The sequence below is a fragment of the Fusarium phalaenopsidis genome (assembly GCF_050370095.1).
Source record: "Fusarium phalaenopsidis strain FUZ10S chromosome Unknown contig_32372, whole genome shotgun sequence".
Taxonomy (NCBI): Eukaryota; Fungi; Ascomycota; class Sordariomycetes; order Hypocreales; family Nectriaceae; genus Fusarium; species Fusarium phalaenopsidis.
The window spans coordinates 529,694-545,114 of NW_028145383.1; the positions used below are offsets into that span (position 1 = coordinate 529,694).

At 48.3% G+C, this 15,421-nt stretch overlaps 4 protein-coding genes across 4 annotated transcripts; 3 read left to right on the top strand and 1 right to left on the bottom strand.

The window, feature by feature from the left end:
- Positions 1–3,677: 3,677 nt before the first annotated feature.
- On the bottom strand, positions 3,678–5,515 carry LRP88_14645 (uncharacterized protein; the record flags this gene model as incomplete). The annotated part of the gene is made up of 6 exons (XM_083250983.1): positions 3,678–3,993; positions 4,054–4,220; positions 4,292–4,800; positions 4,899–5,056; positions 5,104–5,225; positions 5,291–5,515. 6 exons carry the CDS (start codon positions 5,513–5,515, stop codon positions 3,678–3,680), a joined length of 1,497 nt encoding a protein of 498 aa, XP_083093383.1.
- A 1,223-nt stretch (positions 5,516–6,738) lies between these two features.
- LRP88_14646 (flavin-containing monooxygenase) lies at positions 6,739–8,714 on the top strand (the record flags this gene model as incomplete). The annotated part of the gene is made up of 5 exons (XM_083250984.1): positions 6,739–6,861; positions 6,927–6,968; positions 7,028–7,033; positions 7,084–7,147; positions 7,201–8,714. The coding sequence occupies 5 exons, from the start codon at positions 6,739–6,741 to the stop codon at positions 8,712–8,714; spliced, it is 1,749 nt and encodes a 582-aa protein (XP_083093384.1).
- Positions 8,715–9,430: 716 nt separating this feature from the next.
- LRP88_14647 (uncharacterized protein) lies at positions 9,431–11,281 on the top strand (the record flags this gene model as incomplete). The annotated part of the gene is made up of 6 exons (XM_083250985.1): positions 9,431–9,603; positions 9,665–9,777; positions 9,872–9,978; positions 10,030–10,164; positions 10,229–10,345; positions 10,397–11,281. 6 exons carry the CDS (start codon positions 9,431–9,433, stop codon positions 11,279–11,281), a joined length of 1,530 nt encoding a protein of 509 aa, XP_083093385.1.
- Positions 11,282–13,052: 1,771 nt separating this feature from the next.
- Positions 13,053–15,069, top strand: LRP88_14648 (glycoside hydrolase family 11 protein; the record flags this gene model as incomplete). Its single annotated transcript, XM_083250986.1, has 4 exons — positions 13,053–13,174; positions 13,228–13,362; positions 13,418–13,802; positions 13,993–15,069. 4 exons carry the CDS (start codon positions 13,053–13,055, stop codon positions 15,067–15,069), a joined length of 1,719 nt encoding a protein of 572 aa, XP_083093386.1.
- Positions 15,070–15,421: the final 352 nt, after the last annotated feature.

Below are 15,421 nucleotides of genomic sequence, written 5' to 3' on the forward strand. Positions count from 1 at the left end.
TTTTAGCTTTCTACGCCTATCTATGCCTATGACGACTATTCCGCTTATAATTAGACCTATCATAAAGCTAGTCTCATCAAAGTTATAGATATCAGCGAGGTTAATACTATATTTCGCGATTATGCTCTCTACGAGCCTAAACTAATCGCGAATAATAGTTAGATCTTTGCATTTGGCTCTCTGGTAGTCGTATTTACGAAAAAAATGCGTCTTAACCTCTTCGTGTCGCCTGACGAAGTTATGAGCCTAGCGCTTGCCGACGGGTGATGCGTCGCGGTCGGCGAGCAATCGGTTGGCCATTTCTTCAACAGCACGCAGTCGGGGGGGGAATCCTCGCGAATCTAGGTCGAGAATGAACTGAACTATGATCTGTTCCTCTAGATCAGATAGTCGGCGTGATTTTGGAATCTAATCGCATCGCGATTGGATTCCCTGTCTGCGACGACGCAGCCTTGGCTCGGAGACCTTATAGATCTTTGCAGCGCGTCAGACGCTTAGTTTTAGGTCATTTTGAAGGGCTTAAAGGGCAAGAAGGGTTTTAGCCTTAGTATTTAGGTCTAATATATTTAGTGGTAGAAAAATCAATTAATTAATTAAAAAGTTAGGTGTAGGAGGGAAAAGTGCGTCGTATACTTAGATGCGTCGCATGCTTATTATATATATTACTTTATAACTTATATTTTAAAGACTAAGTTCTTTTTAGCCTTTTATATTATATTTTAGGCTAACATATATGATAAGCATGCGACGCATCTAAGTATGCGACGCACCTATACTGTGCACTAAATCTTAATATTCTTAAGCTTAATAAAAGCCGCAATAAAATAGCTATAGGCTTAAAAAAGTATTTTAATAAACTTAACTCTTAAATAAACTATAGATAATTTTTTAGAATTTCTAAAAAAAGTCTCTTAATAGAAAAAAAAGCTACTTATACAGTGCGAATAATTCTTTTTCTAAACTACCTTATAAGGGATTTTTTTAAAAAGTTTTAAAAAATTATAATAGGTTTTTTATAGCTTAGTTAGTCTAACTCTAAGTTATTAGCTAGTTAAACCTTAAGCTAAATTTCTTAGAATTTTTAAGGCTATTTTAAAATTTGGTATAAATCCCACTATAGGGTAAAATGCGTCGCATACTTGGATGCGTCGCATGCTTATTATGTATGTTACTATAATAAAAAAAAAATATTAAGTTAGTCTTTAAAGGGGCTAGGCTTATTTCTTTTAACCTAAAAAGTATTATCTTAAAGCTTAATATATAGCTATAGACTTTAATACTAGCTAAGGAGGTAACTAAACTATTAACCCCTTAGGTTTTAAAGACCTTAAAGATTATACTTAAGGCTTAATCTTAGTTAGATTACCTTAAGAGATAAGTTATAAGACATAAAAATAGCTCCCTAGAATTAATTCTAAAAGCTATATAGTTTTCTTCTAAGGGAATAAAGATAATTATATAACGTATATAATAAGCATGTGCACCAAACAAGTATATGCACTAGCATACTATATAACTAAAAATATGGAAATCTTATATTTCTAAAACTAGCGATTTAATTATTAAAATTATTAAAAAAATATTTCTAGCTATTTAACTATATATAATGCTTAGAAATAATTTTTATAGATTTTTAAAAATTTTCTTTTATATAGAAATAGCGAATTACACAGTGTAAATAGGTTATTATTATACTAGCTTAGTAAGAATTTTTATAAAAATCTAAACAAATTACCATAGGTTATATATTATGCAATAAGCCTGACTTTTTAAACCTAGCTATTTTAAGCCTAGTTTGAATTTTTAAGAATTTATTTAAAATTGCCTTTTAAGGTAGAAATTCAAGTGGTGCACTTACTTGTCTGGTGCACATACTTATCAAGTACGTTATAAGGTTATCTTACTTAAGGCTAGGGTTAAAGAACTTAAATAGGCAAATAAGATACTAAGCTAGCGCTAGAGGGTAAAAAGGACCTAACTATAAAAAAGAGGGGTAATAATAATAGAGGAAGGAAAGTAAGTAATTAATTAGATAGATATAAATATATAGGTAATAGCAAAATCATTGAGAAGTGGTAATTAAGGGAGGTTAGCGCGACCGGGGGTTTGGCATTATAGTATTTATAGTAAGCCCGGTTATATTAGGTAGTAATTAAGATATCTAGGGAAGAGTATAGTAAGTAATTTTAATTAATTAAATGGTTTATTATGTTTTTATAGTAATTTCTATCTTAAAGGTTAAAAAAAGTGTCTGGTTCGCTTGCTGTCCGGCTCGCTATACATGTACGTTATAGCTGAATAATTGCCAAATTAAATAACGAATGTCGTGCGGGAATAACCGGGCCGAGCTCGCCGGTCGTTGCTCAAAACCCCAGCTCACCACCCTTTATTCTCTTTCGTTTTTCGCCCTCTATCCTATCTCTACGCTTTCATCCATGTCTTGCCATGACTTCTCCCTTGATCCCACGAGCTGTCTTCATCCGGTCGCTACGCGAATCTAGCTATTCGTTACCAGTGCGGCCCGAGTTTCTCGCTTCGTCGTCTGCCAAGTTGGTCAATCCCCGTGGCCATATCCTGAACACCGATGCTGTCACCCAGACCTTTTCAGCGTCAGTGGTCACAGGACTGAGCGATGAGAAAGTGCTTTCGCTCTTTACTAGCGGCTTCTTTGGCGGGTTTGTCTTTGGCTTTGAGCGCTTCATCTTGCGTATTGGGGGCTACAAGTTTCTCCCAGCTAGATACACAGGCATGTTGAACTCAACTTAGACAGGACTACAATGTTCACAGTCTGCAGCTTTTGAAATCCCCTCGGACGCGGTAACGATCTGGAACAAGGCCAACGTGCCCAACACCCATCTGCTTCCTGTCGGAAGCTGCTTTTTCGGCTCGTTACGCTTGCTAACCAAGCACATCGCCGCTGTTCCCTCTGTAGAAGAGCCCAGCTACGTCGACTACGGCTTTGGCTCGGACGAGTTCATCTTTGGCGGCTGTCACCGTTTCCAGATCACCCACTTGCCCGTCGCAGAAAAGGAAGAAGCGCAGATCCAGATAGAGCTGCAACATCTCCGCTGCAATCCACAGAAGAACCAACCATCTTTGGCTGAGTGTATTGAGCGCTTTCACTACGTCTACGCCAAGATGTTATTTGCCAACGGAATACAGGCATTAATGTTAAGATAGACGGTGATAGATATTAGGATTATTAGACATCTACACTTACCTCTCTACGGTTTCTAAAGCACCTTTAAGTCCCTAAGCATTGAAGTGTGCGCCTGAGGGATAGGTCTCATGATACATCTTGGAATGGTATTCATTCTAGTAAGCCCGAGGGCTTGAAGAGAAAAGGTCATGTCTCTAGAGAGAGAAATATATCTTTCTGTTTCATCTAGCCACGGCAATAGAGGAGACCACTACCTATATTTGAGGTATGCTTCGATCTAGGCAAGCGTGGCATTCTCGGTTGGTGGGTGCTTGCGTTTTAGGCCTCGGCTAAGTAGAGTCAAGGCGCTCACAAGCCCACTCGGTTTCGTTAGTGCATATCCAGGACATAGTGTATCGCTGCGCATGAAAAGGGAGTGCCGACTAAGTTGTAGCTTGGTTACAAGGTGTTGAGCCACATAATATTGTAAATATAGCTGTAACCCTTGAAGCGACTTTCCATAAGTCCCTTGTTTCCCTCAAGGGTTACCTTTAAGCTCTTGTTGCTTCTTCTTCTGCCTTTTCTCGCGGCTAGAAAACCACACCACCATAATAGTCCAAGTCAGGTAGGTAATTTGCAACACTGCCTCCATAACGTATCCTTTAAAGAATCTGGGGGCCTCTACAGTTGGGAACGATAGGATACTAACCCATGATCCAAAAGCAGTAGACATTGCAAGCATAGAGCTAATGACAAAGGCACGCTCTTCAGCATCTGCTGCGCAGACGATGTTTGCTAAGCTGTAATTGATAGGCGAGAGCGACACCTCAATGTAGTTGACGACAATAGCAAACCTTGGAAGGACAATATTAGTAACATGAATTTTCGGAATGAGAAGTTTTTGGACTGCTTACCATTTAAACCCAAAGCTTGTCCGATCAAACAGGAGCCAGGCAAATTTAGAGATGAAGTGAATGCCACAGGCAAAGGCAATGGTTGGAATAATAGCTTTGCGGCCGAATTTATCTACCACCCAAGCGAACGACATAATCCAAACTATGCCGAGGCTGGGAGAGATTGCCTACGAGGCGATTAGCCCCATGAAACAACGGGAACAAAGTTTTGATACAGGACGAAGGGAAATAAACTCACAGTAAAGTTGTTCACTTGCGCCGTGGTATACTGTGTCTGTGCGCTCAACCACAGAGCGCCGGAACTCATGCCCAAGAAACCAAGAGTCCATTGGACGTTCCATGGAACCAGCACCCAGAAGTGCCACCGACCGAGGAACCGTTTCAAGGATTCCTTGGAAAGAGTCAGTCCCTTAGGGTCCAGACGGCCCTGCAAGGCCATGCGCTCTTTGGCCAAGCCGAACTCGTGTTCAGTCATGAACCAACGCTTGCCATCTCTGGGAGTACCGGGGAGAGAGGTCAGTCCCCAGATGGCGACCGGGAAGGTGAGGAATGAGGCGACGAGATACATCCATCGCCATCCTGCGTGGTCAAGGTGCCCATTGAGGTTGGTGTATACGCGAGCGGCAAGAAGACCAGTGGTCATGGTGCCCACGCCAGAGGAGACATAGAATATACCAGCTCGACGAATGATTTCATTGGTGCGGTACCAACTACCCAGAATATAATGAATTGAACAGAAGTAAGGACCTTGATCTGACGTTAGCGTGCTGCTTTGGGTGTAGAGTGACGGCGTGGTGATGAGGACATTCTCATCAGCCAACGTTCGTATGGTATGCTCAACTCACCCTGTGACAAGGCCATTAAAAAGCGGTAGGCAATCAGCTCTCGGAAACTCTTAGCCTGGAAGCAGCAGATACTCCATATACCCCACATGAACATGCAAGCGGGAATAACCAACTGTGCTTTGTATTTCGTGATGAGGAGTGTGGCTGGTATCATGGAGCTTTTGGAGGTCAGCCCGCCATCATTTCCAAGGACAAAGGTACTTACATGCAGTATCCAGCACTGTATACGGCATTAAGCTGGATATATTGGTTCCCAAAAAGCTCGAGGTCTTCTCTCATACCGCTAACATAGGCGTTGGCAAGAACACCGCGGTCAATGTACAGAACCTGTATGCTTGTTAGAGTCGAGATTGGCCTCGACCCTTCGGGACATGGACTTGGCCTGAACATACCCAGAAGCCGACAAAAGCATATGTCAGGATGAAGAAGTCGAGCTTCTGTACTAGGCGGCGCTCTGCCGGGCTGTCATTGGGGTCGAACCACGAGAAAAAGGACTTGTTGGATGATATATCCCTGTTGGCGCCATATTGATAGCTCTCAGGCGAGGAGTTCTGATCCGAGGGGCTACCGAACTTGGGGAGCTCCTCAGTGACGATGACCTGTTTTTCGGTCGCCATCTTTTCAAGGTGGGTTAGAATGGGAAGAGGAAGCTCAGAGGGCCCAGAGGTAGGGGATGGTGGCTTTCCTCGGCCTCTACACATAAGACTCACGAGGAATGTTTATATAGTATTTGGAGACCAAGTGTGTTTAATGGCGACCACCGTCCCTTCTGCTATCCTCAATCCGATGCCTGTGCCCTTGCCTCCTAGTTCTCCCCGTGGGCGGTGTAATGCGCCGGATATGCCAGACTAAGCTCCGTTGGATCCTGCAGTGGTCGCTTATTCGTCTTGGCGACAACATGCAACTCACTGGGGGATATGGCGTCAGATAGCGTCAGCGTCTTTCTACAGGGAGAGCGAACTAAGGAACCAGGGGATTGGGTCGCTAAGGAAAACTGGAAAAGAGCGATCGCGACCTGGGCAAACCACAGCGTCATTCCATCACATCACTCGATGGGGAAGACCAACTGTGGAGAAGTTCAGTTAGGTTGCGTCCATCTAATATCCGGCGAAGTTGTAATCTGTGCTCGTACTTTTTTCTGACTGCATACTCCGTATATGTCCTTTGATTTCGTTGTAGAATAGCCATGGTTCACGTATCACCTGTCTACCAACTCTTTCCCTACCAACTCCATCTTGAGATAATTCAGACCTACCTCGACGTACTCTGATCTAGATACAAATATCATATCTGCTATCACGTCTTTGAACCATCTATTGCACTGAATGCTCAACAGGTACGCCCTAACATTGGCCAGAGGTCCCACCACATTTCCTATGCGTGATTAAACGGTCGTGTTAGGTGGTGCCGTCCTTTGTGAAGAGCAAGACTCTCAGTCACGGTTTTCAATACTTGATTTGGCTAACCTAAGCGCTCTGTAACGTTATGATACCAATCGATTATCCATGGGTAGCTAGCTCACTATTGGTAGTCAACAACAACACCGTTGCGGGGAATCCTCGAAGCGAGCATTCCCATGCCCACAGCGACGCTCCTTATCTTGTTCGTCTCTTCAGGGATCATGGGATCATCACTTGGCGTCGCGATCATGCACCCGAACCTGGCCCTCGTAGCGATATCGGTCCTGACAAATTGAATGACGGGAGATTTGTCTAGATCACGACATGTGCTCTGATGTCGAGAATGCTCCCTACTAGACGTAGTCTTTAAGTTACCCGGTCTACTATGGAGCGCTTGTGACATTGCTAGACAGATGAAGATCTTCAGTTCAGTGGCAAGCATGGGCTTAATTGTAGACGACTTTCCGATCCTCAACAAGTCGGTTGAGACTGGTGAGGGAAAACGCGCCGAGTCGCGATACTATCCAAAAGACGAGCCATGGAATCCGCATAGACCGGTCAAGGTTTGTTGTTCTTCCCTCTGCAAGCAAATGTCAACCCAATCCATGACTGACCTTCTATCTCCAAGATCATCATCGTCGGCGCTGGTATTGGTGGGGTTGCGCAGGCTGTTCTCCTCTCCCACAAAGTTCCCAACGCGACCATCGTGGTGTATGATCGTCTAGAAAGGATTGTGTGTGAGCCCGGGGTATCTGTCATTTAATGATGTTGACTTGAAATAATAGGGGGGAACCTGGGCTGCGAACGTGTATCCAGGGGTTCGTTGCGATGTGCCATCTCATGCGTATCGTCAGTAGACTCTCTTCTCACACAAGATTGACCTAAGCTGATGTGAGTTGCAGAGCTTACACTCGAGCCAAACACGCAATGGTCCGAGTATTACCCAAAAGGCAGTGAAATTCAGCAGTATTACGAAGGCATCGTCAGGAACCATGGGCTTGAGGAGAACTTCAAACTCCAGCATGAGGTCGTACGAGCGACGTGGCTGACGAGCGCTTCCCAGTGGGCAGTCGAGGTTCGTAACCTCCGAACTGGCGACGTTTCGGTCGATACAGCTGAGTTCCTTGTGAACTGCCAGGGCCGTATCAGCAAGCCCAAGGTTCCTAACATTCCGCATCTCGACGCCTACAAAGGCCCTGTGGTTCATACTGCCCGTTGGCCTGCGGATTTGGATCTAACCGACAAGACGGTTGCTGTTGTCGGTGCAGGCGCGTCAGCCGCCCAGCTCATCCCAAACATTGCCCCCAGGGTCAGAAAGATTGTCAACTTTGTCCGAAGCAAGACGTGGGTGTCGCCTACTTTCATCCAAGGTATTCACGAAGCGACTGGTGACGCGCCAGGCGGCCCTACCTATTCCCCTGAACAGCGGGCCACGTTCCAAGAGGATCCAGTTGCATACGTCGAACACCGCAGAGAGTTTGAGATGAGGTTCCAGACGCGCACCATCAAGGGCGCTGACAAGCTGGGGAGCAAGGAGAATGCAGCCCTCCGAGAGCGTATCATCGAAACCATGCGTGAGCGTCTTGGCGGCGATGAGGAATGGCTTCAGCGTCTACTGCCGGACTACGCGCCTGGCTGTAAACGACTCACGCCAGCCCCAGGGTATCTCGAAACACTGCACAGCCCGAAAGTGGACTACATCACTGAGGGTATCACACAGCTCACGCCGACAGGCGTCCAGACAGCTGATGGAGCTCACCATGAGGTTGATGTCGTAATCTTGGCTACAGGCTTCGAGCCGAGCTTTACGACACTATTTCCTGTCATTGGAAAAGCTGGAATCGACCTCCGAGAGAAGTGGTCCCCTGATGGTGAAATCGGCTACCCGGAAACCTATCTTGGCATCATGGCCGCTGGGTGTCCGAACTATTTCTTTGTACTGCAGGCTCAAGGGAACGCACGTGGAGGCTCCGTGCCTCTACACATTGAGACCTCGGCTGTGTTCATCGCCAAGGCGGTTCGAAAAATCCAGTCACAGTCTTACGCGGCACTAGATGCGAAAGAGGAGGCGGCCCAAGAGTTTAATGACGTGGTTGGGGGGTTCTTCGAGAATTCTGTGACAGGCGACTCATGCAAGAGTTGGTTCAAAAGTGAAACTGGGCCATCAAGGCTTCTCATCGCTTGGCCTGGGTCATATCACCATCGCGCTGGCATACTACGAGATCCTCGATGGGAGGACTTTACGTTTGAAGCCAGACCGGGGGCAACTCGGAACAGATTCGAGTATTTTGGTGACGGGACAGTGGAGAAAGAATCTGGGCCAGATAGAGATCCGCTGAGGTTGACTAGCTATCTGACAGAGATTGGGAAGATAGATCTCGCCACATTTCAGGAATCATGGACTCTAGACCTATGAGAAGAGGCAATCATTCACCTGTACATTCAATAGAATCATGTTTGTGTTGAAATACCCAGACCAAGACCGACATGGCAGTATGTGTGTAGTCATTGACACGTAGAATACGGTGTATTGTCCAGCGTATTGTCTAGTCCAGCCTTTTCGGCCTTGACAGCCATCCCAGCTAGCCCACTCCAAGCCGAGACCATCGGAAAAGGGTACCCGACAAAACCGTGATGCTCTAGACAGACCCAGCGGGTTGAGCCCAGAATAAGGTAACTAGACCACCTAATCTACTGCTATTGGACCCCTCGAAGGAGGCCCAGGTCGAACATTTCCGAACAAAACCCGTTTCTGTCCGTTAAATCCATGATGGCGTGACACGAAATGTGACAACTCGCGCAAGACATCAAGTAGCATTGCCAGCTTTTCTTCCGTCAAAACGCTTAGCTCTCGCGTGGCATAGATAGATAAGAGCGGGGTCGCTAAAGCAGCAGGGGATGGGGGTTAAGCATATGCCATCACAGGCCGGATCACGACATCAACACCAAATGGTGTGGCACAATGTTTCTGGATGTAAGTCGAGCGATATCGGACTTTTCTGATCATTACATCCGTATTCACACTTTTAAATGTGATAAAAGCATCCCTTCCATGGATAGAGAGGCCTTGAGGTGGAAAAAAGATTCTAGAGCACCGTCACATCCTTTATTCTGCCTTTTTTGCCGCTCACCATGGCCAGCAAGCTCCCTCACAACTTCATCCAAGGAGGGCCAGCGGAGCCACTCTCAAAGGACCTGTTGGAGGGCAAGGTTCAACTGGAGCGTAAGTATGGATATACACTCGAAGGAAAGCAGAAGCGTATCTTGCTCAACGCTTTCGATATGAACGGCGTCGGTCACATTAGGTTTACCTCCCATCCTTAGCCCTAGTTCAGATCATGTCGCTCACCACCTTGCCGAGCGTAGTATTGGACAATGGCAGAATCCTGAGGATAAGAGTTCTCAGAAGAACCGCCTCCCATACTGGATTGAGCTAGCCAAGCTCTTGGAAAGGGGAAAGTTCAACGCTCTCTTCCTCGGTAAGTGTGAGCGCTCTGTAGAACCACAAGGAGTACTCTCCTAGCCCAGCATTCAGTTATCCCTGAGCCCTGGCACCCTCATCCAGATGTATAGAGCTGACCATGATCCAGCCGACAACTACGGCTCGCACGACATTTGCAAGGGAAGCCATGCCCCAGCCATCAGGGCGGCATCCCAATGGCCGTTATACGATCCATTCAGCGTAATCTACCAGTCAAGTTGGGCGAATATTAGTGGCTGACTCTCCCCAGGTCATCTCTGCCATGGCCGCAGTGACAGACACCCTGGCCTTTGGAGTAACTGCTTCTACTACGTTTGAGCCCCCTTTCAGCTTGGCGAAACGCTTTTCGACGCTGGACCACCTGACCAACGGAAGAATTGCTTGGGTATGCCGACAATACTTGATTACAAAATTTCAATTGCATACACGTACTAACACTCCCGCCCCAGAACATCGTCACCTCATGGAGCGACACTGCGGCTCGGGCACACGGCCTGGACCAACTACCTGAGCACGACACTCGGTACGAAATGGCCGAGGAATATCTCAGCTTGGTATACAAGTACGTTTTTCTCCTCCTCGAAGTGGCCGATTCTAACAGTCCCAGACTCTGGGAGGGTTCCTGGGCAGACGGCGCTGTGGTCAAGGATCCATCCACGCACACCTACACTGACCCAACCAAAGTACGCAAGATCGAGCATCAAGGCAAATTCTACAAGTCTTCAAGTGCACACCAGGTGGACCCGAGCCCGCAGCGCACACCTGTGCTCTTCCAGGCCGGTATGTCACCCGCTGGCTCTTCCTTCGCCGCGAAGCACGCCGAGTGTATCTTTTGTGGTGGCGCAAGTCCGGCCTTGGTTGCCAAGAGTATCGAGCAAACTCGCCAAAAGGCTCGAGAGAACAGCCGCAATCCATACGACCTGAAGTTCTTTGTGCAATTTACGCCCATTCTGGGTGCCACCGACCAAGAGGCCCAGGAGAAGTACGAGCGGTACCGCCAGTATGCTTTAGGCGAAGGTGGCCTCGCTCTGCTTGGTAGCACCTCGGGCATCGACGTCTCCAAGTTCCCCTGGGATGAAGAGTTCCCTACCGACCCCGAGCATCCACTCATGAAAGAGTTGACAGTGAAGCAACGCAATAGACTCCTAGCGCGTCCAGCTGGCTTTGACCGCTGGACCCCGCGTATCCTGGCAGAATATCAATCCCTGGGTGGCAGTGGCCCTTACAAGATCGGGAGTGGTGCCACCGTTGCGGATGAGATGGAGCGATGGATCACTGAGGCTGATGTCGATGGTTTCAACATCGGTCACATCGTCGTACCTGGTGCCTGGGAAGATGTCATCGAGTATTTGGTTCCGGAGTTGGAAAAGCGTGGGTGGCTTGGCAAGGACTATCCCGTCCCTCAAGGTACAGCAAAGGAGAACCTGTATGGGAGTCCAGGAGACTCACATGTACGCAAAACGCACCCCGGATATCAGTACAAGTTCAAGGAAGATATCTAGATGCTTAATAATAGGGAGAGTGTTATATCGTATACAAGACAAACTTGCTACGCTTCTTATACTTAAACGCCCTCATCACGCATCAGGTGTCTTGTTGATATATGGAAATTTCATCAAGACCCATATCGACCACGTCTAACGCGGCTGCCCAGTGAATTGGTATCCGACCAGCGAGGTTTCGAGTTTCGAGTCTTAGACCAGCCTGTAGCCCCTCTTCGCTTGGAAGGTACATGTCAACTTCGCATGAGGCTCACGAGCCATTGACTGGATTCGATGAGCGTCGAAGAATTCAGTCAATATGTATTGGACGAGATATCTCTCTAATCTCTGAAGCTTTAAATACTCTCCTTAGTGGAACGACTCTCAAGAAATCGACCAGGGTAGATGCCTACCTGCCCATTTACCAACATGGAACGTTGTCAACCTGTGAACAGTTTCAAGGCTGCCACCGCGAACTCCAGCAGAATGAAACGTCTCGATGAGCTGCATAGCCTCGGAAAAATCAGTCAACTTAAGATTTAAGGCTCGCCGGATGGTTCGATACCGCCTCGAAGAAGTGTTCCGAGCAATACGGTTTCAACAAGCACATGTCGCTAACCTAGAATGAACTGAATTTCCTCTATTTACTTTCTCGGTAGTTTGATGCAAATCCAGGCGAACAGCCAAACAGGTTTCAAGAGAGCAGATGTGAGCACGAAGAGTTGCATCTGGCTGAGGTAGGTGGTTACAACGATGAGCCCGGGGCACTGACAGCAGATTACTAATATCTTCGTTACGAGTCAAAGCCCAAATTCATTCATTAATCACCGTAGTGCTCGCTTCATCAGCCTAGATTCTCTTCCAGGCTCCTCGGCAACTAGATGTGCTGCCCATTCCGCTATGGGCTGCCTTGGATTGAAGGACCTCGACATCAGGAACTGGGCAATGCCATTTATTTGATCATCTGTGTAAAAGAGGTTCTCCCTTATGGCAGCATTGTCACGCCACGTGTCATGTCTCCCTCTTTTGCACAATCTGAGTTGAACTGCCTGATGATGGTCATCTGGTGATCATGCCACCACTGATTCCAGGCTGGGTGCGTTATGGCTTCAGTCTCCCATTTTCGTGACTGAGGGTCAAAACTCAAACTTGACCTGGTAAATGCATAGGGGTTTGAGAGTTTGCTGGAGCTGAAACAAGAAGGGAGAGTTGTCGGCCAATCTCTATCGCCTCGTGCTTGGGTTGCTTGATGGCGAGCACATTCTACCGATTTCTCGTATATCAATCATAAGATTTTTTCCCGAATCGCATGCTCCTCCATGGCCTTTATCCAGGCGAGACTGTTTTCTTCCGACTCAGCCTCACCAGCTCATCGGCCCATTACTCGCCTGAGCCACCGCAATTACCAGCCATTAATTCAATCATTAATTCCCCATGCAAACAGCATTGGCTTTTCGGGAACGAAAAGGACGTCGGTTTACGGGCGGAAAATTAGTGGAATCGATCCTTACTTGGTAGTGGCCCGATCCAAAGCCACGGGCATAAACATGTGGTTGTTGTTTCAGGCTTGTTTCCTCTCCCCTAGTCTGATCGCTGCTGTCGATGGACCCAATGCTTAGTCAAGAGAGTTATCTCAATAGGGTTGACTCTTTTGTTAAACGAATTTATGTTCTTTGGTTAGTATGTAAAGGGATCTTCGTCCTGTTGCAAGCTTTTGACAACAATCATTCATTCCTCTCCTTTTTCAGTATCATCATTCGTTTCTTCAGTTGTCGCTCCTTTCTTTTTTATCATGGTTTCTTTCTTTTCTCTCTTCACAGGGTTGAGCCTTGTGGCCGGAGCTCTGTCGGCTCCGGTTGGAGTGCTGAAATCTCCGAGATCCGCAACTCCAAGCAGCACCGCCACTCAAGAGAAGTAGGCCACTCCAGTGAAGCTATAATGCAGCAAGCTTGCTAACGGGTCTATAGATCCTACCACTATTGGTGGACTGATAGTGGACGGGATGTCAACTTCACTAGTTTTGATGGAGGCTCATACTCGATTGAATGGTCAAACGGAGCCAACTTTATTGGTGGCAAGGGATGGAACCCTGGCGGTCGCAAGTAAGTTATTGGTCTCTTTTCCCTTTCTTTGTTCAACTGTAACTAAGAGGAGTAGAAATGTGAAATACTCGGGCACCTATAGCCCTAACGGCAATAGTTATCTTGCCCTTTATGGATGGACTACCTCGCCCCTCGTTGAGTACTACGTGGTGGAGTCTTTTGGCAACAATGATCCCTCTACCGACAAGGAAAAGAAGGGCGAAGTTACCAGCGATAACGGCACATACGACATCTATGTCAGTAGCCGGAATAACGTGTCGTCTTCGGAGCAGACCGTCAAGCAGTACTGGTCTGTCCGACGTGAAAAGCACGTCAATGGAACAATCACCACGGGAAACCATTTTGATGCTTGGGCTCGTGCCGGCCTGGAGCTTGGCTCGTTTGAGTACATGATTATGGCCACCGAGGGACACCTCAGCAGCGGCTCTGCGTCGATTACAGTCGGGATTGATGAGTCTTCCTCTTCTGATAGTGACGAGAGCGTCAGCAAGAGAGATGGATTATACGCCCGCTGTGGCTCTGGTTTTTGGCCTGGTTGTGACTCAGGATCAAACACCGAATGTGGTGCAGGCTCGGATTGTGGCTCCGGCTCTGGTGAAGGTTCAGGTTCTGGAGTAGGATCCGGCTCAGGTTCTGGCCAAGGTTCGGGCTCTGGTCAAGGATCAGGATCAGGATCAGGATCTGGGTCTGGGTATGGTGAAGGCTCAGGATCTGGTTCCGGTCAGGGTTCAGGTTCAGGATCTGGATCTGGTGAAGGTTCTGGTTCCGGAACTGGTTCTGGCTCCGGTCAAGGTTCCGGCTCAGGTTCAGGATCTGGCTCGGGCTCTGGCTCTGGTCAGGGCTCCGGTTCAGGTGAAGGGTCAGGATCTGGTGAAGGCTCTGGCTCAGGATCTGACGGCTCTGGATCAAGCCCTGAGTGTGGCTCAGGCTCTGACTGTGAGTCGAGATCTGGCCCAGTCCCAGTCCCAGATTCTGACTCTGGTGAAGGTGAAGGTGAAGGTGGAGGTGGAGGTTCTGGCTCGAGCCCCGCCCCAGTGCCAGGATCAGGTACCGGATGCGGCGCAGGCTCAGACTGTGACTCGGGCTCCTCCCCAGTCCCAGTCCCGGACACAGGCTCTGGAGAAGGATCTGATTCCGGCGCAGGCTCTGGCGAAGGCTCGGGCTCCGGTGAAGGATCTAACTCAGGTCCTACCCCCGGCTCGGGATCAGATACTGAGTGCGGGTCGGGCTCAGATTGTGATTCAGGATCTGTTCCAGTCCCAGTTCCAGACACAGGCTCTGGCTCTGGTGAGGGCTCTGGTGGAGGGTCAGGATCTGGCGAGGGCTCAGCACCTGATTCTGGCTCCAGCCCTACCCCAGGTTCGGGATCAGATACTGAATGTGGCTCGGGCTCGGATTGTAACTCAGGCTCAGGTGAAGCACCCGGTTCTGGTTCAGGCTCCGGGGAGGGCTCTGGAGAAGGTTCTGGAGAAGGCTCTGGAGCAGGCTCTGGTGGAGGGTCGGGCTCAGTCCCAGTCCCAGTCCCAGTCCCAGACACAAGATCTGGCACGAGCCCTACTCCAGGATCAGGATCAGACACCGAATGTGGTTCAGGGTCGGACTGCAACTCAGGCTCTGGGGGAGGCTCCGGAACAGGATCCGGTGAAGGTTCTGGAGCAGGCTCCGGTGGAGGCTTTGGTTCAGTCCCAGTCCCAGACTTTGGAGTAGGCGCTGGATGCCCCTCTGGCTGTGAGTGTGGTTTTGACTTTGACTTTGGCTTTGGATCAGGTACAGTCGTAGTACCTGGAGCCGGGTCTGGGTCAGGAGGATGTGAGTCTGGCTCAGACTGTGGCTCAGGGTCAGGGAATATCCCAATCGCACCCCCCGATTTTGGTTCGGGTGCCGGATGTGGCTCTGGCTCTGACTGTGGCTTCAATTTCGACTTTGGATCAGGCCCAGTCGTAGCACCAGGTGCAGGAACAGGAGCGGGATCGGGATCAGGATGTGGCTCTGGTTCTGACTGCGGCTCTGCGGGCTCTGGCTCGGGCGGTTGTGAATCAGGATCTGGCTGCGGATCACC